This window comes from Neovison vison, chromosome 13, assembly GCF_020171115.1.
Source record: "Neovison vison isolate M4711 chromosome 13, ASM_NN_V1, whole genome shotgun sequence".
NCBI classification, from domain to species: domain Eukaryota; kingdom Metazoa; phylum Chordata; class Mammalia; order Carnivora; family Mustelidae; genus Neogale; species Neogale vison.
In genome coordinates, this window is record NC_058103.1 from 151,862,301 (window position 1) to 151,884,833 (window position 22,533).

The window sequence follows — 22,533 nt, forward strand, 5'->3', positions numbered from 1 at the left end:
CTCTCCTCTCTCTCTCTCTCTCTTTCTTTCTCGCCGTCGGGCTCTCGGTCCCTGGAGCCTCCTGCGCCGCCGAGGGGGCGGGCCCTGCAGCCTTTGTTGCCGCAGGCCGGGTCCTGACGCGGGAGCTGCGCGCGGGCCGGGCATGTCCTGAGCCGGACCCGGGCCCGGCAGCTAGCGGACGGGACGGACGAGAGCGCGCGCGCGGGGTACCCCCCGGCGCCGCCCGCCCCGGCCATGCCCCGCCGCCCAAGCGCCCGCAGCGCCCGCAGCGCCCGCAGCCCCCGCAGCCCCGCGCCGCGGCTGCGCCCCCTGCTCCTACTGCTCTGCGCCCTGGCGCCCGGCGATCCCGGACCCGCACCAGGTGGGTGGCCGCCATTCCCTGACAGCCGGCCCCGCGCGGACCCCGCGCACCCCGGGGGATCGAGACCGGGAGGGGCCGGGGGACAAAGCCGCGCACCCGGCTGCCCCCGGCCCGTGCCTGGAGGCAGCCCCTCCGTCCTCGGGCGTACCGCGCGGGGCCCCTCCGGGGCTGGTCCGCGGGGCTGCACGGAGCGCGGTCTGCGCGCGGAGGGCTCCGTGTCCAGCCTCGTCGGCGCCCGGTCCGAGAGCAGCCGGCCGGGACGCCGCGGGCCGGGGCGCGGGGTCACAGCTCCGGGCTGCGGCGGGCGGTGGGCGGCGCGGGGGCCCTGCTCGCGCGCCCCCAGCACTTCCTGCCTCCCCTCCCCGGAGTGTGCAGACGCCCGAGCGCAGCGGACGGGAGCGGAGGGGAGCTTCTCTCCCGGCCCTGGGCTCGGCTCTCTCTGCCCCGCCCGGCCGGCCTCCGACGAGCCTCTGGCCGGCGTCCAGGTCTTCCTCGGCCGCGGAGCTCCAGGCGCGTCCGAGGCAGCCGGCCTGGGATTTTAGGAGCCAAGGGTCTAGGAGACCCCCGCCCCGCGCCCAGGGAGCCCCTGGTCTGATGCGGGTCGATCGGATAGCTTTGAGAGCCATGCCGGGCAAGCGGTCGGGAAGGCTTTGTAAGGGAGGAGAGGCCAGAGCCAGGAGGGACGGAGATGGATGAACTCGGGGTGGGCCGGAGGGAGTGGGGACGTCCCTGACGCCGGGCGTGGGCCACATTAGGCCTGCGTGCTGGGGATGGGGGACTCTTGCCTCTCCAGCACAGACACTGAAGGGAAAAGCGTCCGGGGCCGGAGTCTAAGGAGGCATTTAAACCAGATCTTAGAGGTTTTGGGGAGCCCTTGAGGGGAGTAGCTCATGGGTGCGGGGGTTTTAGGGAGGTTTCCTCTAGCAGCAGGGTATAGGGGGTGGAGAGGGAGCAAATATTTAATGCGCTCTTATTTCTCACCCTCTCTACAACAGCCCTGCAAGGCAGGTGATAGAAAGTTCTTTCAGGATCCAGGGGAGAGGCTCGGAGAGCGTGCCCTACCAGCTTGGGCTCCTTAGCTACCGTGTGAATCCTGTTTTCCCCCTGCCCAGAGCTGGGCCAGTGAGGACCTACCAGGTGATGGGGATGAGGCAGCAGGAAGTGGTTGCTCCAGCGGACTGTCCCTGAGCCCTTACTGGGGTCCAGGCCCCCTGGCAGTGGTGGGAGGGGGGGGGTCAGGACTCTCTTCACTTCCACTGCAGGCCAGCCCGTGTATGAGCTTGGCCGAGCTCCTGCCGCTCCAGGGCCGTAGTTAAGTGGGGAGAATGGTGTTTTCCCCAGCAGGGTTCTTGGGAGGATCCAGATGCTGGGTATCAGTTCTTAGCCCAGGGTAGAGTGACCGCCACTGAGACAGACCCACCGAGAGCAGGGAGACCCTGCGGAGTCCTGTGGTTCCGGCCTGCCGTTTGCGCTTACCTGACAGAGCAGGTGCCTTCTCTTGTCTGATCGGCCCCCCGCACTTCCGGGGGAATGTCTGTTCCGCTAACCCCTAGGTATACAGCATGGGGACCCCCGGCTGCCCCCACTCAGGATGCCTGAGCTGTGTGTCATTTTCTTTGGAGCTGACCCCGGAGTCCTAGACCAGGGGCCCTACCCTCTCAGCACTATCTTCTTTGAGACCAAAAGGGCCTATCTTGGACTCGCTTTTAGGAACTGTATCCTGACTTTTTCTTCTGTGACAAATCAAGGGGCTTGTGGGGGTTGATGGGACTGGGGCCCGGTAATGTCCCCATCCTCATTGCTGAATGGCACACATGAGCCCGGTGTGCATACGGGGCACATGCAGGCCAGCTGGAGGACACACATGTACACGCGCCCTGGTTATTTTTTCCTCTTTGACATGAGCATGGGGTCAGGTCGTTTGAAGGGCTGGACTGTGACTCAGGTTTTGGACAGAGAGGGGCGGGTAAACACATTGGCATTCTCTGGTAGAAGCTGCAAAGTGACAGTTCTGTCACCCAGAGGTGATACTCCAAGTACTTAACGCCCACCGTGGCAAGGGGCTCCGTCCGTTCAGCACAGGGCTCCTGACCCAGCAGGCGCCCTGCCTGGTGCCCGCAGCCGCACTTGCTCAGCCCTGTGCACCCATGGGGTCTGGAGCCACAGTTAGGCCCTGCCAGCCCTGGGGGGCTGAGAGTGTCGGCCCGTCTCTGCTAGGGGTCGGCTGTAGACAGCGGACGGGCTGTCTGCTTCCTAACTCCCCTGCCCCCCTTTATAAATCATTTTAATGGCAAAACAACTTAAGTTACAAAAAAGATGAGAGCAGAGCAAAACCAGAAAATAAAAGTTATTGTGGAGTGATAACTTCCTGTAAGTCTTTCTTTTTCTTTTTTTGATTAAAAAGCTCTTTCTTAAGCCATTAGGCAAAGAGAGAAAACAGGCTTTTAGGAAATCGCGGAGAACCCTTTAGAAGCTCGCTTGCTAACTCTGGGTTATAGCTTCGCTCCCGAGGGCTCCGTGCCGTCTCCGGTTCCCAGCACCTGCGAGGGAGCTCGTTCCACTCACAGCCCAGGGGAGCAGGTGCGGTGGTGGTCGCCCCCATCCGAAAGGTGGAGAAGCAGGCGGGGCGGTTGAGTTGCTCACCCGGGGGCTCACCTGCTGTCTGAAGGGCGCGCGAGCCTCGTGCCTTTGACCTGCCTTTCGGTCACATTTCTGAACCAAATAGGCTGCTTCTTTATAAGTCACCTCGAATTTCTGTCTTGCGTGGTTTGCCCAAGGTGGAGAGCAGGGATTCCCAGCAGGGCTGCATGTCGGGGCCGGGCGGGATTCCCTCCCCAGGGACACTTGCTTGGAGTTCTTGGGGTCATTTCTCCGCCGTCGTTCAGAATCCCCCTGTCATTCGCACCCCTGACCCCCTGTCTGATGCCCCAACACGTTGCTCTTGCCAGGAGCGAGCCACACGGCGGCCATTCCTTGGGGACCCGAGGGCTTCGGGCCGGCCCCCACGCCCCCTTCCCTTCGGCCGGCATTAGCGGCCTGGGCAGGGGTGGCCCATGCTCGGGGCACCGCTGGGAATGATACTGGAAATGGAGTTTGGGGATGCAGCCGCTGTGCCTTCCCTCTGCCTTCGTCCTTCCGCTCACGGCCCTGGGATCTCCGGGCAGGCGGGGTGGCGGAGGGTCAGCCCGATGACGGAGTGACGTCCCTGGGCCACACAGCTATGGAGTGGCCGAGCCGGACGAACCTTCCTGTGTTCCAAGCCCATGTGCCCGACAGTGCCGTATCTTGTCAGCGCGCCGTCTCATTTTACACGACATGTGTCGGGGGGCCCCAAGCTGGCCGCCTCTCTTGCCCGCACCGGTGGCATTTCCCGGGCCGGTCATGCGGCGTCCGCTCCGGGACGCTCCGGGGTCAGAGGACCTCACACCACCCTGTCCGATGAGGCTTCTCCTCACTTCTGTCCGTCGGGGCTGTGTCCCCTCCCCTCGCCGGGCCGCTCAGCACTGGCCCTACCCCCCTTTCTCGATGTTGAGGGGAGGGACAGTGTCTCACACGTTTTTCCCGGACTGTGGCTCACCTAACCGTCCCTCGCAGTTCGCAGCCGGGGGTGACGCAGCAGAGGCCACGCGCCAGGGCGGCCTGACGGAACAAACCCGGCGGGCAGCCTGTCTCTGGTTCCCCCGTTTCTGTGAGAAGTGCTGTGCTTTAGTCCCTGAAAGACTGCGTAGCCCAGAGGCCAAAGGGCAGTATTGGAGGGGAACACACTAGGGGGTGATGGGGTTGGCCGGGGGTACGGATCCCCTCCAGTGGGGCTCCCTGCTCCACGCCAGCCCCTTCTGCGAGGTGGGAATGGAGGCTGACGTGGATGGCTAGGACTTCTCAAGGAAAGCTGAAAGTGGAGAGTTTTGGACAAGATATGTCCCTTTTAAACATAGGCAACGGATTAAATATTTTTCAATATTGGTGCAAGCGAACATGAGGAAACAAGATCAACTCAGGGACGAGACGGAGCCCGCGGGCAGCACTGGACCCGAGTGCCCCGGCAAGGATGTCGGAGTGCGGCGTCTCCTGCAACAGGCCAGCCTGCTGGCTTCCAGAGCTCGGCCTTGGGGACTGTCACGTCACAGCCCTGCATGGCCAAGGGACATACAGACTCTGGGGCCCCAGAGTGCTGGGTCTATGCAATCCATCTGTCTGGAGGCCCCACAGCCTTTAGAGCTTGGCAGGTACTGCTGACGTCCGGCCAAGGTCACTCCCTGAGGAGGATTTCCGGACTTCCCTGATGATCACAGTCCCCTGAGGCGCTTAGTAAAAAAACACAGCTTCCCAGTCCCATTTCCTGGAGACATTGATTCAGCGGGTCTGGGATGGGGCCTGGGAACTTGGTTTAATTTGGTTTTCACAAATTCTTACCCGAAAAGTCTGGGAAACCCTTGCATTCCTGTCCTCCAGAGACTTGGAGAGGGAAGCTTTGCCCGGAGCCTCACAGAGTGACCCCACCCGTCCGCCTCAGACTGACCTTGCTCTTGGACAGCGTCCCGTGGGCTGCCCACCGGGCGGCCGTGGATGCTGGGGCGCGGCCTTGGCGGGGGCACAGCACTGGTGTGTGCAGAGCCGTCCGCACGCGGTTCGGCAGGAGACGGGCGAGGTGCTTTCTGCAGCCCAGATGGAGCTTTGGCTGGGCTTGGCTGCCCTCGCGGCCCCAACAGGCGGCCACAGAGAGGTCCCTGGTGGGACTTTCCCGGGCGCCCAGGCATTCCTACAGCCAGAAGGGTCATTGTCCTGGGCGGCCAGGATTCCGGAGAGCTGGGCATACACCCAGTTGGGCAGGGCAGGACCTCGGGCTGAGAGAAACATGGACGGGCCAGTTTCCTAACTGCTCCTCACAGCCTAGGGACACGAGCTTCAGCGCCAGGACCCCTGACCCCGACAGCGGCCCTGCTCTGATGTGCCTCTGTGTCCACACGAGATTCCTTTTGAAGACCAGGTCTGGTAGCTACACAAGTTTGCAAAATTGCTCTAGGGCAAGTCCTTTATGTTAGCGACTGGGAGACAGGCCCAGGCACGGACGGCTGTGAGCGCACAGCCGTGTTCCGGCAGAGACCGAAGCCATGTGGGGGGCCTGGAGTGTGGTCTCGGCTCTGTCCCTCTTGCTCTGTGGCTCTGAGCCAGTGTGGACATCCCCGAATCCCCCTGTGCTTTCTCCAGAAGCAGACTGCAGCCTTCACCCCGGGGGTCCTTGCCCGGAATCCCCGGCCCCAGGGACACGGGCAAGATGTACAGAACCACGAACTCCGACGTCTCTAAGACTTTGACCTCTAAGTTAGCGTTTTCTTCAGTTATGTGTGTCACACCCAACTACGGTAGCTTTAGCAGCCCTTGTGACTTTGTTTCCGACCCAGAAAACATGTTCTTCTGTCTCCAATACGGTTGTAGCTCATCAGTACTGCACGGTTACCGTAGCTGTTGGATTTGCCCCTAGGTCCTGCTTTGTGCATTCATGAAGGAACGCTGGCGTTGGTAGCCCACTCCCCAAATTATGCTGATGACTGTATTTCAGTATAATCTGCTTCCTTGGCACTCACTTGCATTGAATCCTATGCATTCGAGAACATTATTCTGACAAGGGGTCCATGGCAAAAAAGGTTAAGAGAGGGTGTGAGCGGGAACTGCTTGAGGACAGCAATGGGGATTCCGCCAACTGCAGGGGCCTGAGTGCACGTCTGCAAATTTTTTCCAGTCCTGGAACCTTCTCTCCAAATGAACTCTTGTGTGTAACAGAAATACAGAAGAGCCGCTCTGCTGGGGTCCGGGGGGGGGGCATGCATCTGGGTGGTCTTCCTCTGTCTCCCCATGCCAGGGGGCCTGGAGGCACATGCAGAACCCTCTGGCCCCTGAGTGCATTGTTAAATCCCCCAGGCTATACAGTCAATTTAGTAATCCTGATCGTCGGCAGGTGCAGTCAGCCGGCCAGGCCCCTGAGGGTTTGGGGGGGGGAGTGTCAGTTCACTGATTCCCACAAGAGCCCCCAGAGTACAAGCAGTGATTACCCCCATTCCACATAGTCACCCAGCGTTTACTGAGCAACTACTTCTTTTAACGACCCGGAGCAATAAGACACTCTTCTGGCTGGTAAAGTTCCAGCAAAGACTAAGGATTCTCGCCCTCCTGGGGTTCACCCGGGGAGAAAATCGACAAACGGAAACATAGTTGAAATGTGAAGCCACATGGTGTGTCCGAGGTGCTCTGGGGAAAACTACGGCCGGGAAGGGGGACAGGGAGCGGCGGTGTGAAGATAAGGTGCTCAGGGGAGGGCTCAGTGAGCCCCCGGAGCAGGACAGGACCCGGTGAAGGTTCTGGCCCGCGGAGCCCCACCGGCGGGGCAGCAGGTGCGAGGCCGCTGGGCCGAGTGGCAGGCGCTGGAGCAGGTGTAGGGAGGTGGGATGGAGCAATAGCCTCGCCCCGGGCCGCCTCACCCGCTGCCAGAACTTTGCCTTTTCCTGATACGCGGCCAGGTCAGGGTGGGGACCACGGCAGGGCGGGGCGCTCGATCCATCGGTTTGGCCGCCTGGGGAGGGGCGGGGGCTCGTGGGGGGTTAGCGGGTAACCCGGGCAGAGAATTGGGCTGGGGAGGCGAGTTTCGGCCGCGGCGGCGGCGGCACCGCGGCCTCCGGCTCCTCCGCGGCCCCTTCACTCCGGGCCGCCGCCGGCTTTCTCCCCGCAGGGCACGGCGTGGACGGCCGCGCCGCGGGGGACATCGTACACCCGGTGCGCGTGGACGCAGGGGGCTCCTTCCTGTCCTACGAGCTGTGGCCGCGCGCGCTGCGCAAGAGGGACGTGTCCGCGCCCCGCGCCGCGCCCACCTTCTACGCGCTGCAGTACCAGGGCCGCGAGCTGCGCTTCAACCTGACCACGAACCCGCACCTGCTGGCGCCCGGCTTCGTGAGCGAGACGCGGCGGCGCGGCGGCCTGGGGCGCACGCACATCCGCGGCCGCCTGCCTGCCTGCCACCTGCTCGGCGAGGTGCAGGACCCCGAGCTGGAGGGCGGCCTGGCGGCCATCAGCGCCTGCGACGGGCTGGTGAGTGCGCACCCCCCACCCTCCGGTGGGACCTGGACCTTGGCGGGCGTTGTCCTCCAGCCGGAGCACCCGCTGGCCTCCTTAACGCGGCCTGCGGTGGGTCCGGGTGGGTCTCCCAAGCCCGCATTTCCCGCCCTTCCCAGTGTGGAAGCTGCAGGGGCAGAGAGCCCCCTTTGAGAATCACTCTCTGTGTAGACCCGGGAACTCTTCAAACTTCAAACAGCGCAGCCCTCCTTCCTCGGGAGCCTCCCTTATGACTCTGTTCCCCCTCGGATCCCTTTAGGGTGTTCTCCGGGTCAGACAGCCGCCGGCTCCCTCTCCTCTGGGGAGACGGGGCCCCAGCCGGCCGCTCCCGTGGAGGTGCTGCTGGCTAGGGCTAGGGGCCGCCGTTGCCTCCCACTGCCACTCTGGGCAGCACAGGGACCTTCTGCTCCTGGCTGGGTGACCGGGCCTGCCCTCTATGGGAGGTGGGGGGCTGTGTAGGGGGGAACGTGTGTGCCCTGCCAGCCGTCCACCGTTCCCTCAGCTCCGAGGGCTCAGGGAAGCCGTGGGCTGGAGGACAGGCCGAATGACGGACAGCCCCCAGCACAGCTGCAGGCCACGGGGCCCTCGGGAGCCTGGGCCGGTCCTCCTTCAGCTCGTTAGTCTGGTAGAAGCCGCCCCAGCTGAGCCTGCGGGCGAGGAGACCAGCTCGGAGGGCACTGCCCACAGCCGCCCGGTTACACACTCAAACCCAGTCTCCGGGGTGCGCTTCCTGGCCCTCGGGGCTCTCGGCCCTGCCCAGCCTGAGGGGGGCAGATATGGGGCCAAGGAGGGAGCTGCAGAGGAGAGAAAACCCTTCTCCCTGCTGGAGGCCTAGGCTTCCTCTGGAGGTGGTGGGCTGCCCGGACACTTCCCAACACCCCCTCCCCGGCCTCTCTGAATGCTAGCAGACGGGCACCCGGAGACACCCCCGCCTGCCCCCTGCTCTGGCAGGCCCTGGGACCGGGGGCCAGGAGGTCCTGGTGCCAGCGCGCATCCCCGCGGCTGGGGCATGGGCAGAGCTGCCGTGTGAGTGATTCCCTGCCTCGGGGAGACTGGGATGCAGGCAGCCTCGAGAGGACACAATGGCTGGCAGCCGACAAGAGGGAGAGTGGTCTGGGGGCCTGGCCACTGACTCAAGAGGGCCCTCTGGGCCTGTGTGGAAGATGCCGTCTTAGATGTACCACAGCCCTGTTTCCTGCCCCTGACGGGTGAGGGGGGAGCGTCCTCCTGAGACTTGCGGCTTCCGAGCTCCACCATGGGCTGAGGGTTCAAGGCCCAGAGGGAGGAAAGTGTGTGCATTTGGAGTCAGTCAGGAGTGCTGGGAGCGGTGTGGCCTCAGCCGGCAGGACGGGCCTCGGGGATGGGTGGGCAGAGCGCCCAGTGCCAGCTCTCTCCGGTGACTCTGGCCCTTCTTTCCCAGAAAGGTGTGTTCCAGCTCTCAGACGAGGACTACTTCATCGAGCCCCTCGAAGGCGTCCCAGCCGAGTCCGGCTCCGCCCAGCCCCACGTGGTCTACAAGCGCCAGGCGCCAGAGAGGGAAACCGCGCCCGGCGACCCCATGGCTGCAGGCACCTGTGGGGTACAAGGTATGCGCCTCTGCTGCCAGCTCTGGGGAGGGCCTGCAGGCCTGGAGGGCTTTTCTGGAAACCTCCCTTGCCCACACGTCCATGCTCAGCTCCCCTGAATCAAAAGGATGCAGACAGGCCGGAGGACATCACCGTAGCCTCTGCCTTCCGAAAGGCCCATGCGCCTGGGGCCTCTGCTGCCAGGCCTGCCCTTGCCCTGGGCTCCTCCCTCTCCGGTGCCTCCCGTCCTCGCTCGCTGAAGCTCTGTTGGTTCCTCCCTGAGCAGCCAGCCCAGCAGTGCAGCTGGCCACCAGCTCCTTCCCGTCCCCACTCCGCCCAGCCCACCATAGCCAACCTCGGTTCCTGGGCAGCTCCTCCTCTGCCCGACGGCCACATCGCTGGCCAGTCGAGACGCCCAGCAAGCGCTGCGGGGCTGTGGGGACTGCTCAGTTGGCCTGCGGGCCCTGGGGTCTGCCTCGGCTCAGGGCCTCCGCTCAGCGGAACGGGACCCAGACTCACAGTCTTCCCGGCTTCACAGATGTGCGTCCTCCTCTCTGGGGCAGCCTGGGACAGGCGACCAGGTCTCTAGTGGGGATGGCCTCCCGGGTGGGCGTTGGGCCCGGGGGTCCCCTGCGCTGGGATCCACCTGGCTGCACGGACAGGGAGCGCCTGGGGGCCAGGGGGGAGATGGGGACCCATATCTACCCTACCATCATGCCCCGAGGGCACCTTCTGAGGGTCTGCGGCTGATTCCTCTTTACTCCTCTGGGGAGCTGGGGTCAGGGGTGGGAAGTGACCGGTGCAGGGTCACACAGCACAGGCCCGTGCAGAGCCACCGTGGGAGTCCAGGCCGCTAGCTCTGGGCCCGGCGCCATTCCCGCGGCCCCGGGGCGAGCTGCGGAGTAGAGGCCCTTGGGATGCACACCCTGGGCCAGCCGCTGACCCCCAGCTCCCGGGGCCCGCAGCATCGGCGGAGCCGGAGGCGCAGCGGGAGCGCTGGGAGCAGCAGCAGCAGGGGCGGCGGCCGCGGTCGAGGCGGCTCCATCAGCGCTCGGTCAGCAGAGAGAAGTGGGTGGAGACCTTGGTGGTGGCCGACACCAAAATGGTGGAGTACCACGGGCAGCCGCAAGTCGAGAGCTACGTGCTGACCATCATGAACATGGTGAGCCTGCGCGGGGCGCGGGGCACGGTGTTGGAGGCGCAGGACGGCCGGCCGGCTGGACCCCGCGTCCGGGCGGGAGGAGCGGCGTCCGGGCTCTGGAGTCCAGGCAGGCCGGGCAGGTGCAGGGCTCCACCAGGAGAGAGCGGGGCCCACGCCGGGCCTCTGGGGGGGCTGCTGCGCAGAGCAGGGGGAGTGGAGGCGGCGGGGGTTACAGCCGCTGTCCGCGACGACCTGGGGAGCCTTCGTTCACGCTGGTCTAAGCAGACCTTCCCGCTTTGTGCCGCGATCCCGGGGCGATGGGGACGTGGACACACCCAGTCAGGGCGGCCCCTGCCTGCGACACCAGCATTTGTGAGTGTGCGAAGGGTCTGTCCAGTGTTAGAGTCCGCCAGCTGCTGACCTCGGGCGACACCTGGCCTGCCGGAGCCTCAGTTTGCTCATCCGTGACCTGGGCGTGATGATAGGAGCCGGGGCTGTCCCTGCGGATCTGGGCTCCGCAGGCCGGTTGGGAAAAGGAGGCCGTGAGAGGGTGAGTGACCTGCTCAGGTCGCGCTGCACACGAGGCAGGGCAGACCTGGATGGGAGCTGAGGCGTCCTGTCCCCGCCCTGCCCAGTGCCCGGTGGCTGGAGTGGGTGATTCCTGAACTGCAGGGTGCCAGCCACCCCCTCCCTCCGGCCTCCCTGTGACAGGAAAGATCAGTGCCCCAGCCCTCGCAGGCCACCCAGGGGGCAGAAGCCACGTGGCCCCTCTCCTGGGTGAGCACGGTGTGCGCTCTGCGTGCCGGGGCCACAGTCGGCTGTGTCCTCTGCACTAGCCCCTAACCTCCCGCAGCCCCGAGACATCCAGCGTCTGGCCACCGCCTTCTAGAGGTGAGGCGGGGGTTCCAGGACAGGAGGGGCCTCTGGCCGTGGTCTCCGCGCCCCCACGGCTCCAGCCTCACCAGCAAGCTCAGCTCTGGGCCAGTTTCGGCCTGACGTGGCCGTCCTCAGGCTCCCGGCTCCTCATGCGGGGAGAGCCGCTGCCTTCCGCCTGGCAGGTCTGCCTTCCCGGAGACCTCAGAGCCCAGCCAAGCCTCCGTGCGGCCTCGTCTGCCCAGCACGGGGACGCCCTACTGGCCAGGGTTTGGGGGGACTGAGCCCCCGGGGGAGGACGAGCAAGGCCAGGTTCTAAGGCCACAGGGTCATCGACCCATCTCAGGGCTTAGCCCGACAGAGGCCCAGGAGCTGGGCTGGAGCCCCTGGCTCTTCATTTCCCCTCATCCTTCCTGGGAGTTCCCCATAGGCCAGGTGCTGGGCCCTCCAGGCTCCCCCATGGTGTCCCCTGGGGGATGGGTCAGCCATTTGGCCTGGGGCCTGGCCCCTTCCTTCCTCCCTGTCCAGGGGCACAGGACCCGTGCCTTCATTTTAGGAGCCCCGTCCCGGAGGAGGGGTTGGGGCTCTCATTGCTTTGGACCATATCAGGCTTTCCGGAGCCGGCAAGGCCGGCCTGGGTCAGGATGGAGTGAGATTGCCCGGGAGCCTCGCAGTGCTGCGCACCTGGGACATGGGGGCGGGTGAGGACAGCCTCCGAGAAGGGCTGCGGCCTCGTGAGCACCTGCTCGTCCGGTGTCCCATGGTCACGGCCTTGCCTCAGGCTCACTCCTACTTTACGGGGGAGGGAACAAAGGTTCAGAGAGGTCTAGGGACGTGTTCACTGTCACGTAGCCGATTGCTGGCCGAGCCAAGGCTGGAGCTCAGCTCTGCCTGCCTCCAAAGCCCCAGTCTGTCCTCTGCCCAGGGACAGGCAGCGGTGAGGCTGTGGTGGCCGGAGCTTGCTAGAAGGATGGGGGAACAGAGCCGAAGACATAGGCTTTAACCCACTGAGCCACCCAGGCGCCCCAACATTCAGCGGATATTTCTTTCTTTCTTTCTTTCTTTTTTTTTTAAAAGATTTTATTTATTTATTTATCAGAGAGAGAGGGAGAGAGAGCGAGCACAGGCAGACAGAGAGGCAGGCAGAGGCAGAGGGAGAAGCAGGCTCCCTGCTGAGCAAGGAGCCCGATGTGGGACTCGATCCCAGGACGCTGGGATCACGACCTGAGCCAAAGGCAGCGGCTTAACCCGCTGAGCCACGCAGGTGCCCCTCAGCAGATACTTCTTGAGTGCTCATCGTGGGTCAGCCTCTGGATGGGTCGCTGGGATGTTGGGGCCCACGCAGACATGGCCCGCGGGGAGCTCGGGTCTGGCCGGGGAGCGTGATGTTCGTGAAACCGTCATCCTGAGGAACATGCAGGTCAGCAGAGGGGCTGCTAGGAAGGATGAGTTCACGGGGCTTTGGGAGCGTCGGGTGGAAGGCAGGCTCCGGCAGATGTGCTGGAGGGGGAGGGCTGGAGAGGAGATGAGAAGACCGGTGTTCCAGGTGAGGGCACAGCATCTGTCAATGCCCTGTGGTAGGGACGCTCACGGGATTCTTGGAGTGAGCCAGATGGGTCGGAACCAGGCAGTGGGGACAAGGGAGGTGGTGAGCGAGTGGGTCAGGGCGGGCACTTGGTCCTCGCCCAGTGGACGGGAAGCCCCGCTGACTGCTTTGAGCAAGGGCACGACGGGGTTGGGCTTGAGTTTTGGCGGCAGGGGCTGCGAGGCTGTAGGTGGGCAGGGTGTGTGGGGACACTGCTGAGAGGCCTCCACAGCCGGCCAGGCGGGAGGTGCTGGCCCCTTGGCCTGGGCAGTGGCCTTGGGGGTGAATGCAGGGCAGCTGGAGGGGGCAGAAGGGGTTGCCTCGGGGGGGGTGGCACACAGGGCCCCCAGGCTTCCAGCCCGCGTGCCGAGGTGCACATGTGGTGCCCCTTGTCTAACCCGTCCCTAACCTTGGGCTCTCAAAGTGCAATTCGTCCCCGTTGTCAGGGCCTACGGCATCCTTCTGAAGCGTGTGTTTTGTCCATTCCTGTCCGAATGTTGTATCTCTGGATGGACTTACTTGCAGCCCCCCATAACCACCTGTCCTGCCATCTCCACCACCAGGAACCTGACGCCCGCCTGGTCCTGGGCCAGCCCCTTCTCGTGTTGGGCCTCCCAGAGAAGCTAGCTTTCCCTGGCCCTTTCCCTGTCCCTCGATGCACCTGCCATCTTTGGGGTGGCCTTCTCTCCCGGGACCAAGTGGGGAGCTCCGTGTAGCCACGGGGTCTCGGACACATGCACATCTGCCCCGCGGGACGGCAGGCCAGTGGGGAGACCCCGGGGGCTGTGCCCGCCCCACCCCTTCTCAGCTCTGCCCAGGTCTCCTGTCTCATGGGAGGGCTCAGTCCTGGGATGCTGGTCTGGGGTCCCCCAGGGCAGGAGGAGGCGGCCGAGCTGTCCCAGTGAGGAGAGCAGGCAGGCCAGGACCCTGGGATGGGCCGAGAAGCCCATATTTGAGCTGTGAGGCAGGGAAGCCGATCCCATGCCGGTGCTCAGGGCCGGCCGGGGCCTGGGAGGGGGTTACACGTGGACTCTGCCGGTGCTGGGCTGGGGACATGCGGGGACACGGTGTGCTGCGTGTGCGGCCTGTGTGTGGCTGGGGCTGTGCACACCTCTGCGTGGGTAGGTGGTGGCTGTCTACACCTTCCATCCAGGGTGGCAGCCCAACCCCGTCTCTCGGGCAGGTGGCCGGCCTGTTCCGCGACCCCAGCATCGGGAACCCCATCCATATCACCATCGTACGCCTCATCCTGCTGGAGGAGGAGGAGGTGAGAGGTCACGGGCCCCGGGCTGCCCCGTCCCCTGAGCCGCCCTGTGCAGAAGGGCGCCGGGAGCCAGCTCAGCCCGGGCGGGGCCCCTTTCAACCCCCAGTCCCTGGCCGGCCCTCTTTCCGGTCCCCTGGGATGTGCCTGCGGAGGGGTGGTCAGACGGGAGCTGGGACAGAGCCCACAGGCCCGGCTGTTATGCACCCCCCGCCCCCGTCCTCTGTCCTGCGTCCCCACGGGGGAGCATGGGGCCTGGCCCTCTGGGCTCGGGGAGGCACCAGTGGCCGCTCTCTGTGCCCCCAGGAAGACCTGAAGATCACACACCACGCAGATAACACCCTGAGGAGCTTCTGCCGGTGGCAGAAGAGCATCAACATGAAGGGGGACGCGCACCCACAGCACCATGACACGGCCGTCCTGCTGACTAGGTGCCGGGGCGGGGGCTGCCCCGAGCTGTGGAGGGTGGCTGGAGACCGGTCTGTCACTGTTCGGCGAGACCCTTCTCTACTGAGATGATGTGGGACGCCCGACACCGGCGCCCCTTCCCTGGGGCTCGCGACTACGCCCCTGCCCCTTCCCCGGTGCTCCCAGCGCAAGCCCACGACCAGGGCATGGACCCCGGTTCTGTCCACAGACCCGTTCGCACGTCCCCATCATGTGCACGTGTGCTTTATGCACTTTGATCGCACGTGTGAGTGCCTGTGTCCACCCCTGCAGTCTGCAGACAGGGCGGTTCTGTTGGAAGGAGCCCCCTGCCCCTGTTGGACAGCCAAGGCTGCCCTGGCCGCCAGCCCCCCCGCCCCTCCTTGGACAAATGCAAAGGGGTCGGAGGTGGGTCAGTCGGGGTCTCCCTCTGCTGGGTCCCAGCAGTGCCTTGGCACCCTCCCGGGCATAGGAACCAGAGTTCTGCTGGGCTGCTCCCCAGGCGCCAGCCGGTGTCCGTGTGCCTGAGGGCCCTGCCCCGGGCGTGGCTGCGGTGCCAGTGGGCTGTCCGGGCGGGAGGGGACAGCCGACCTCCTCGCTCGCTCGCTCTAGGCTCAGCTGGGCCTGGTGCAGGGCCAGGTCAGCCTGAGGGCGGCTTCCCTCTGCGCCCGCAGGAAGGACCTGTGTTTAGCCATGAACAAGCCCTGTGGGACGCTGGGCCTGGCCCATGTGTCGGGTATGTGCCAGCCGCTCCACAGCTGCAGCATCAACGAGGACACCGGGCTGCCGCTGGCCTTCACCGTGGCCCACGAGCTCGGACACAGGTACTCCGCCTGCTCGGCCCCCAGCTCCCCTCACTGCCCCTGGGGCACCGGGTCCCGGCTGGGGGGTCTGTCCTGGCCTGGCCATGCGCTGCCCCTGCCCCGTCCCCACAGCCAGGCTGCTCTCCGGTCCGGTGGGGAGAGGCCCGCGCGGGTCCCCCGGGGCCAGCTCAGGGAGAGTCCCGTGTCAGGTGGGGTTGACGTGGCCGGGACGTCGGCAGGGTCTGCAGCGGTCCCTCCACGGTGCCCTCCGGGCTCGCGTTCGGGCTCTAGGTCCCGCCACATGTGTATTCCTGGTTGCCCTGTGACCCCGGGCGAGTGCGCTGCCCTCTCTGGGCCTTTGTGCGCCCTGCTGGTGGAGCGGGTCGGATCCGGCGATGCTCAGGGTTCCGGCCAGCTGGCCTGTCCGCACGAGGCTCTAGGGTTAAGGGTGGTCCACGCGCTCAGCCGGCCGTGCGAGGGGGTCCGGCTGTTCGATGGGGCCGCGCCTCAGGCCGCTGCTCCGATGAGGGTGGCCCACAGCCAGGTCTGCCGCTCAGAGGTTTGGGGGTTCATGGTTTACCTGCTCGGGCTCCTTGGGGGACAGCGTGCAGGGTCTCGAAGACGCCCGTGGCGCTAGAAAGAGCACCGTGCCCTGGACTGCCGTTCCTGGCTGCGTTCCCTCGGCCGGGCGCCAAGCCTCTCTGAGCACCCCCGGCCGCTCTGAGGGCTGAGCGAGATGGGGTCTCTGCCAGGGCATAGCACGGCACCCCGCACGTCCTAAGTGCCAAGCCAGCATAGTCTTTCTTGGCTCCATCCCAAGGATGGCGTCCTGAGAACCTTTCTGTGGTAGGGCAGCTCAGACGCCCCTCCTCCGGCGCACAGTCGCAGGCTGAGGATGAGGTCCGGGGCTGCTGGGCCCCAGGGAGGGAGCGGGGGCTGCCCTCCCGCCCGTGCCCCCCACCGGCCAGTCCCCGCAGGTGCTGTCAGGCTCAGGCAGGTGTCCCTGGAGGAGGGCTCAGGGAGCACAGCTGTCCCTCCCCCACCGCAGGTCAGGGAGGCAGAGGCTCCCGGAGGGGTTGACCTTCCAGAGGCTGCACAACAGTCTGATGGGTTCACCCCGTGCAGGTGGGAGGGAAGGGGCAGGAGGCGCCGGGCAGGGTCGGGCAGGCACTCTCCACGGCTCACCTGCCCCGCGGCCTTTGCTCTCACACAGCTTTGGCATTCAGCATGATGGAAACGGCAATGACTGCGAGCCTGTTGGGAAACGGCCTTTCATCATGTCTCCGCGGCTCCTGTACGACACCGTCCCCCTCACCTGGTCCCAATGCAGCCGCGAGTACATCACCCGATTCCTGGAGTAAGCCCCACTGGCGGTGGGAGGGGGGCGGCCTGAGCGGCGTTCCGGTGCCCGCTGGAGGGTGGCACAGAAAGGCAGCCAGTAGCGCTGGGGGCCGGCAGGTGGAGCTGGGGGCGGGTCTCCCCCTCCCCCGGGGCTGGAAGGAGAGGCCGTCTGAGCTGGTCTGACAGTATCAGCTGACACACGTGTAGAAGGGAGCAGGGGTGTTTGCGTGGGGTCGAGGGGCTGGGATACAAGGGACCTGAGGGCTGTCGGGAAGGCAGGGGGAGAGTAGGGACTCGGGGACCATGCGTCCAGGATGGGGATGCGATCCTTGGGTTTGGGATGGGAAGGAAACCAGACAGGGCACAGGCCTGGCCACGTGGCCAGTGGAGTCCAGGGAAAAGTGCCGTTTAAAGTTTAAAGTGCCGAAACTTAAAAGTTATTCCTTTCTTTCACGCTCCCTAAATTTTGTTTATTTGCTATTTAATGTTTTAAACAAAGAAAAACTTAAAAATGTAAATTATTAGCATACATCTCACTGTTGACCTTTATTTTGTGCAGTGCTAGCTGTAAGGGCAAGCGTAAGAGCGTCGACCTGCCCCCACCCCTCCTGCCTCCTCGCTTCCGCTGTGGGCCTGGCTGAGACGGGGAAGTAGGACCAGCAACAAGGGACAGCACAGCTTCTGGTGGTTCATGTTTCTTGACACGTCACTGCCTTCTTTCTGCATTTGGAGCAAGTTCTGGTTCCAGGGGACAGTGTGGCCTCTGCCCCCTGTTCCAGCGTAGACCGGGTGCTTTCTGGGCCTGTCCTAACGTTATCCTGTGGGGTCATCCTGCTACCAACTTTAGAGGGGACGCTTCTCTGTTCTGCTGGAGCACATCGCCAAGTAGCTTTCTGAGAAAAGGCGTGTGGAAGTGAGGGGTTTGAAGGAGTTCCTTCTTTCCTCACCCCTGATTGGTAGTTGGATTTGATATCAGCTTGGAGCCAGAAGTCACCCGCCCTCAGCCTTTCAAATAATTTTTCCCATCATCCTCTGGCTCCTAACGTTGCTGCTGAGAAGGCTCTTTCCAGTCTTATTCCCAGGCCTCTGTCATGACCTCCTAAAACATCTGGAAGCTTTTCTTTCTCTTTTTCTCTTACAATGATTGGAAGTTTTGCAGTCGTGCCTTGATCTGTTTTTGTCTTGGAGGATTCTTTTTTTTTTTTTTTTAAAGATTTTATTTATTTATTTGACAGAGAGAGATCACAAGTAGACAGAGAGGCAGGCAGAGAGAGAGAGGAGGAAGCAGGCTCCCTGCCGAGCAGAGAGCCCGATGCGGGACTCGATCCCAGGACCCTGAGATCATGACCTGAGCCGAAGGCAGCGGCTTAACCCACTGAGCCACCCAGGCGCCCGTCTTGGAGGATTCTTGTTAGATGCCTTTTTTTTTTGGTTTTAATTCCAGTGTGGTTGATGCGCAGTGTAATACTAATTTCAGGTGTACGATTCAGTGATTCAACACTTGCATCCACCACCGGGCACTCATCACGACGAGTGCCCTCCTTAATCCCCATCACCTGTCTCCCCCGTGACCCCCCATTTCCCCTCTGGTGACCAGCAGCTTTTCCTCTAGAGTTCAGTCTGTTTCTTGGTCTGTGTCCTTCTCTTTCTTTACCCTTTTTGTTCATCTGTTTTGTTTCTTAAATTCCGCATGTGAGTGAAATCACATGTTGTTTTGTCTTTCTTTTATTCCGCTTAGCACAATATCCTCCAGTCCCATTCACATCATTGCAAATGGCAAGATTTTGTTCTTTTTGATGGCTGCGTAATATTCGTGTGTGTGTGTGTGTGTGTGTGTGTGTGTGTGTGTGTGTACACGCACCACATCTTGACCCATTCATCTGTCGAGCAGCTCTGGGGCTGCTCCCATATCTTGGCCATTGTAAGATAACGCTACAATAAACAGGGGTGCACGTATCCCTTAAAATTAGTATTTTTGTATCTTTGGTTAAATACTTTAGTGCAATTGCTGGGTCGTAGGGTAGCTCTATATTTAACTTTTTGAGGAACCTCCATCTGTTTTCCAGATTGGCCGCCCCAGCTTGCATTCCCACCAACAGTGTAGGAGGGTTCCCCTTTCTCTGCGTCCTTGCCAACATCTGTTGTTTCCTGGTGTGTTGATTTTAGCCATTCTGACTGGTGTGAGGTAGGACCTCACTGTGGCTGTAAATTGCATTTCCCTGATGATGAGTGATGCCGAGTGTCTTTTCTTGTGTCTGTTGGCCATCTAGATGTCTCCTTTGGAGAAATGTCTGTTTGTCTCCTGCCCATTTTTAGTTGGATTATTTGTTTTGCGTGTTGGGTTGTATCAGTTCTTTATATGTCTTGGATACTAATCCTTTATTAGATATGTTGTGGGTGAATACCTTCTCCTATTCCATAGGTTGCCTTTTAGTTTTGTTGATTGTTTCCTTCACTGTGCAGAAACTTTTTATCTTGATGTAGTCCCAATAGTTTACTTTTGCTTTTGTTTCCCTTGCTGGAGACAGAGCTAGAAAAAAGTTGCTATGGCTAACATCAGAGAAATTACTGCCTGTGCTCTCTTTTAGGATTTTTATCATTTCATGTCTCATGTTTAGGTCCTTAATCCATTTTCAGTTTATTTTCGTGTATGGTGTAAGAAAGTGGTCTCGTTTCATTGTTCTGCATGTGGCTGTGCCGTGTTCCCAGCACCATTTGTTGAAGAGACTGTCTTTTTTCCATTGGACGTTCTTTCCTGCTTTGTCGAAGATTCACTGACCATGTGACTGTGGGTTTGTTTCTAGGCTTTCTGTCCTGTTCTATTGATCTATGTGTCTCTTTTTATGCCAGGATCATAGTGTTTTGATTTCTACTTGTAGTATATCTTTGATACACTACAAGTATATCTACTTTGATTTCTACTTGTAGTATATCTTGAAGTTGGAATTGGGATGCCTCCTGCTTGGCTTTTCTTTTTTAAACTCGCTTTGGCTATTTGAGGTCTCTGTGGTTCCAACCAAATTGTTTGCTCTAATGCTGTGGAAAATGCTGTTGGTGTTTTGATCGGGGTTGCATTAGATCTGTAGATTGCTTTGGGAAGTGTGGACATTGCAATGATTTTTGTTCTTCTAACCCATGAGCATGGAATGTTTTTCCATTTCTTTGTGTTGTCTTCAATATTTTGTAGTTTTCACAGTACAGATCTTTTTCCTCTTCAGTTAAGTTTATTCCTAGGTACTTTACTATTTTTGGTGCAATTATAAATGGGATTTTTTTTCTTAGTTTCTCTTTTGCTGCTTCACTGTTAGTGTGGAGAGATGCAATTGATTTCTGTATGTTGAGTTTGTATCCTGGGATTTAGTTTTTCGGTTGAGTCTTGAGGGTTTTCTATATGTAGTATCATATTCTACTTCTTTACCAATTTGGATGGCATTTATTTATTTGTTTATCTATTTATTTAGTCTGACTGCTATGGCTAGGCCTTCCAGTACTATGTTTTGTGAACGTGGTGAGCGTGGACATTTTTGTCTTCTTCCTGATCTTAGAGGAAAAGCTCTCAGTGTTTTATCGTTGAGTGTGATGTTGGCTGTGGATTTCTCATATGTGGCCTTTATCATGTTGAGGTTCATTCCCTCTCATCTGAATCTGCGTTGTTGAGGGTTTTTATCATGAATGGATGTTGAACTTTGTCAGATGGGTTTTCTGTGTCTTTTGAAATGACCACATGGTTTTTATCCTTTCTCTTACTCATGTATCATATTGATCAGTGTGTGAACCTTGCAACCCCGGAATAAATCCCACTTGATCAGGGTGAGTGATTTTTTAAGTGTATTATTGGATCCAGATTGCTGGTGTTTTATTTACTTTATTTTATTTTATTTATTTTAAAGATTTTTATTTTATTTATTGGACAGACAGAGAACACAAGTAGGCAGAGGGGCAGGCAGAGAGAGGGAGAAGCAGACTCCCTGCTGTGCAGAGAACCTGATGCGGGACTCGATCCCAGGACCCTGGGATCATGAACTGAGCAGAAGGCAGAGGCTTAACCCACTGAGCCCCCCAGGTGCTCCGGGATTGCTGGTATTTTATTGAGAATTTTTGCATCTATGTTCATCGGGGATCTTGGCCTGTAATTCTCTATTTTAGTGGGGTCTTTGTCTGGTTTTGGCCCGGTAATGCTGGCCTCAAACTCTTCTTTAAGCGTTGGCAGAATTCATCTGGGAAGCCATCTGGTCCTAGACTGTGGTTTGTCGGGAGTTTTTTGTTTTTTAAAGATTTTATTTATTTATTAGTCAGAGAGAGAGAGCGAGCAAGCACAGGCAGAGTGGCAGGCAGAGGCAGAGGGGAAGCAGGCTCCCCGCCGAGCAGGACGCTGCGATCATGACCTGAGCCAAAGGCAGCTGCTTAACCAACTGAGCCACCCAGGCGTCCCTGTTGGGAGTTTTGATGACTATTTCATTGCTGGGATTGATCTGTTTAAATTTTCTGTTTCTCATTTCTTTTTGGGAAGTTTTATGTTTCCAGGGATTTATCCGTCTCTTTCATGTTGTTCAGTGTGTCGAATTGGAGTTTTTCTGAATTACAGCCCTTTGCATTTCTGTGCTGCCCGTCGCTACTTCTCATCCCCCGTCTCTGGTTTTGAGTCCTCTCTCTCCTTTCTCTCTGTCTCTCTCTTTGTCTCTCTCTGTCTCTCTGTCTTTGTTTTGATGAGTCCAGCTAAAGATACACCAATTTCGTTGATTCCGAGAAACGGCTCCTGGTTCCATTGATCTGTTCTGGTTGTTAGTTTCTTTCTCATTTATTTCCGCTCCGATCACTGTTCTTCCTTCCTTCCTTCCTTCCTTCCTGCTGGTTTGGGGTCTTGTTTGTTCCTCTTTTCCTGGCTCCCTCACAGGTAAGGTGGTTGGGTCATCTCCGTGAGACTTTTCTGGCTTCTTTAGACCTGGTGGATGCTTTTTCCCTAAAAGTCCTGTCTTTTCTGAAAATGTTCCTGTGTTATTTGATCATTTGTATTTTCCCCTTTTGGAACCCTCAACGTTCAGCTGTTCTCACATTCTTTACATTTTTTTCTACTGGTTTTTCTCTCTGTTTTCTGGAGGACATCCTATGTTCACCCTCTGTTAAGTTTTCTCCACTATACTTTGAACTTGTACTTCCTTATTCGCTAAAACCCATTGTTCGCTGCTGCCCGCTGCGGGGCTGCCTTGCTTCTCTCTGAGGTCATTCCTTCCGTGGGTTAAACTCTTCTCTTCCACAGCCTGCAATATCTTTCTTTCCTTAGTTTAGTTTTATTGATTTATTTAATAAATTTTGTTTTGTTTTATTTATTTATTTGACTGAGAGAGGACACAGAGAGAGAGGGAGCACACGCAAGGGGAGCGGGGGAGGGAGAAGCAGGCTCCCCCCGAGCAGGGAGCCCGATGCGGGCTCGATCCCAGGATGCTGGATCATGACCTGAGCTGAAGGCAGACGCCTAATGACTGAGCCACCCAGGCATCCCCTTTCCTTAATTTAAAAAACCATTTCATGTTAAAGGGTTTAAGCCAGTTCAGCTTCCTCTCGTGCCGGGGAGGCAGCCCTGGGATACCAGCTGGCAGGCCTCCGGGCCCAGCAGGCTCCTGGACTTGGTAGGGAGGGAGCGGCCGGGGTGGGGCTGTGTCTTCGGGAGCAGCGCTGAGGGCCCTTTCTGGAGCGGTTCTGTTTCCCCAGAGATACTGTCCTCTTGTCCTGGGAGCTGTGAGTCTGGCCGTAGCATTCTGGCACCAGGTGGGGAAGGGCCTTGTTGGTTTCCCGTCCTTCCCTGTGTGAACTCACACGTGTCCCCTTCTCTGTAGTCCCTCTGTAGGTGTCCCAGGGCCAGATCCCCGGGTCAGCCTCTTCAGAGAGTAACCCCGGCGCTCTGCAGGCAGGGCGGTGGCCATCACCTGGCCAGAGGGGTGCGGGAGCGGGGGGGGGGGGGTGCCTCCTGTCCCAGGCCAGGCCTCCGTGGCTCCCTGGGCCCTAAGCCTGAGCCCGTGTCGGGTTCGGCCCCCGGCTGGTCTCTCCAGCAGGCCTCGGCCACCCCCAGCTCTGC

The 22,533-nt window shown here is 60.3% G+C and overlaps 1 protein-coding gene across 1 annotated transcript in view; it reads left to right on the forward strand.

The window, feature by feature from the left end:
* The first annotated feature begins 234 nt into the window (after positions 1–234).
* ADAMTS7 (ADAM metallopeptidase with thrombospondin type 1 motif 7) overlaps positions 235–22,533 on the forward strand; it is a 39,410-nt gene continuing 17,111 nt past the window's right edge. The window contains exons 1-8 of the mRNA XM_044232434.1: positions 235–361; positions 7,086–7,441; positions 8,886–9,051; positions 9,996–10,192; positions 13,813–13,896; positions 14,197–14,321; positions 14,991–15,140; positions 16,333–16,476. Of these exons, the coding sequence (XP_044088369.1) occupies positions 235–361; positions 7,086–7,441; positions 8,886–9,051; positions 9,996–10,192; positions 13,813–13,896; positions 14,197–14,321; positions 14,991–15,140; positions 16,333–16,476 (1,349 nt within the window). The remainder of the gene's footprint in view (positions 362–7,085; positions 7,442–8,885; positions 9,052–9,995; positions 10,193–13,812; positions 13,897–14,196; positions 14,322–14,990; positions 15,141–16,332; positions 16,477–22,533) is intronic.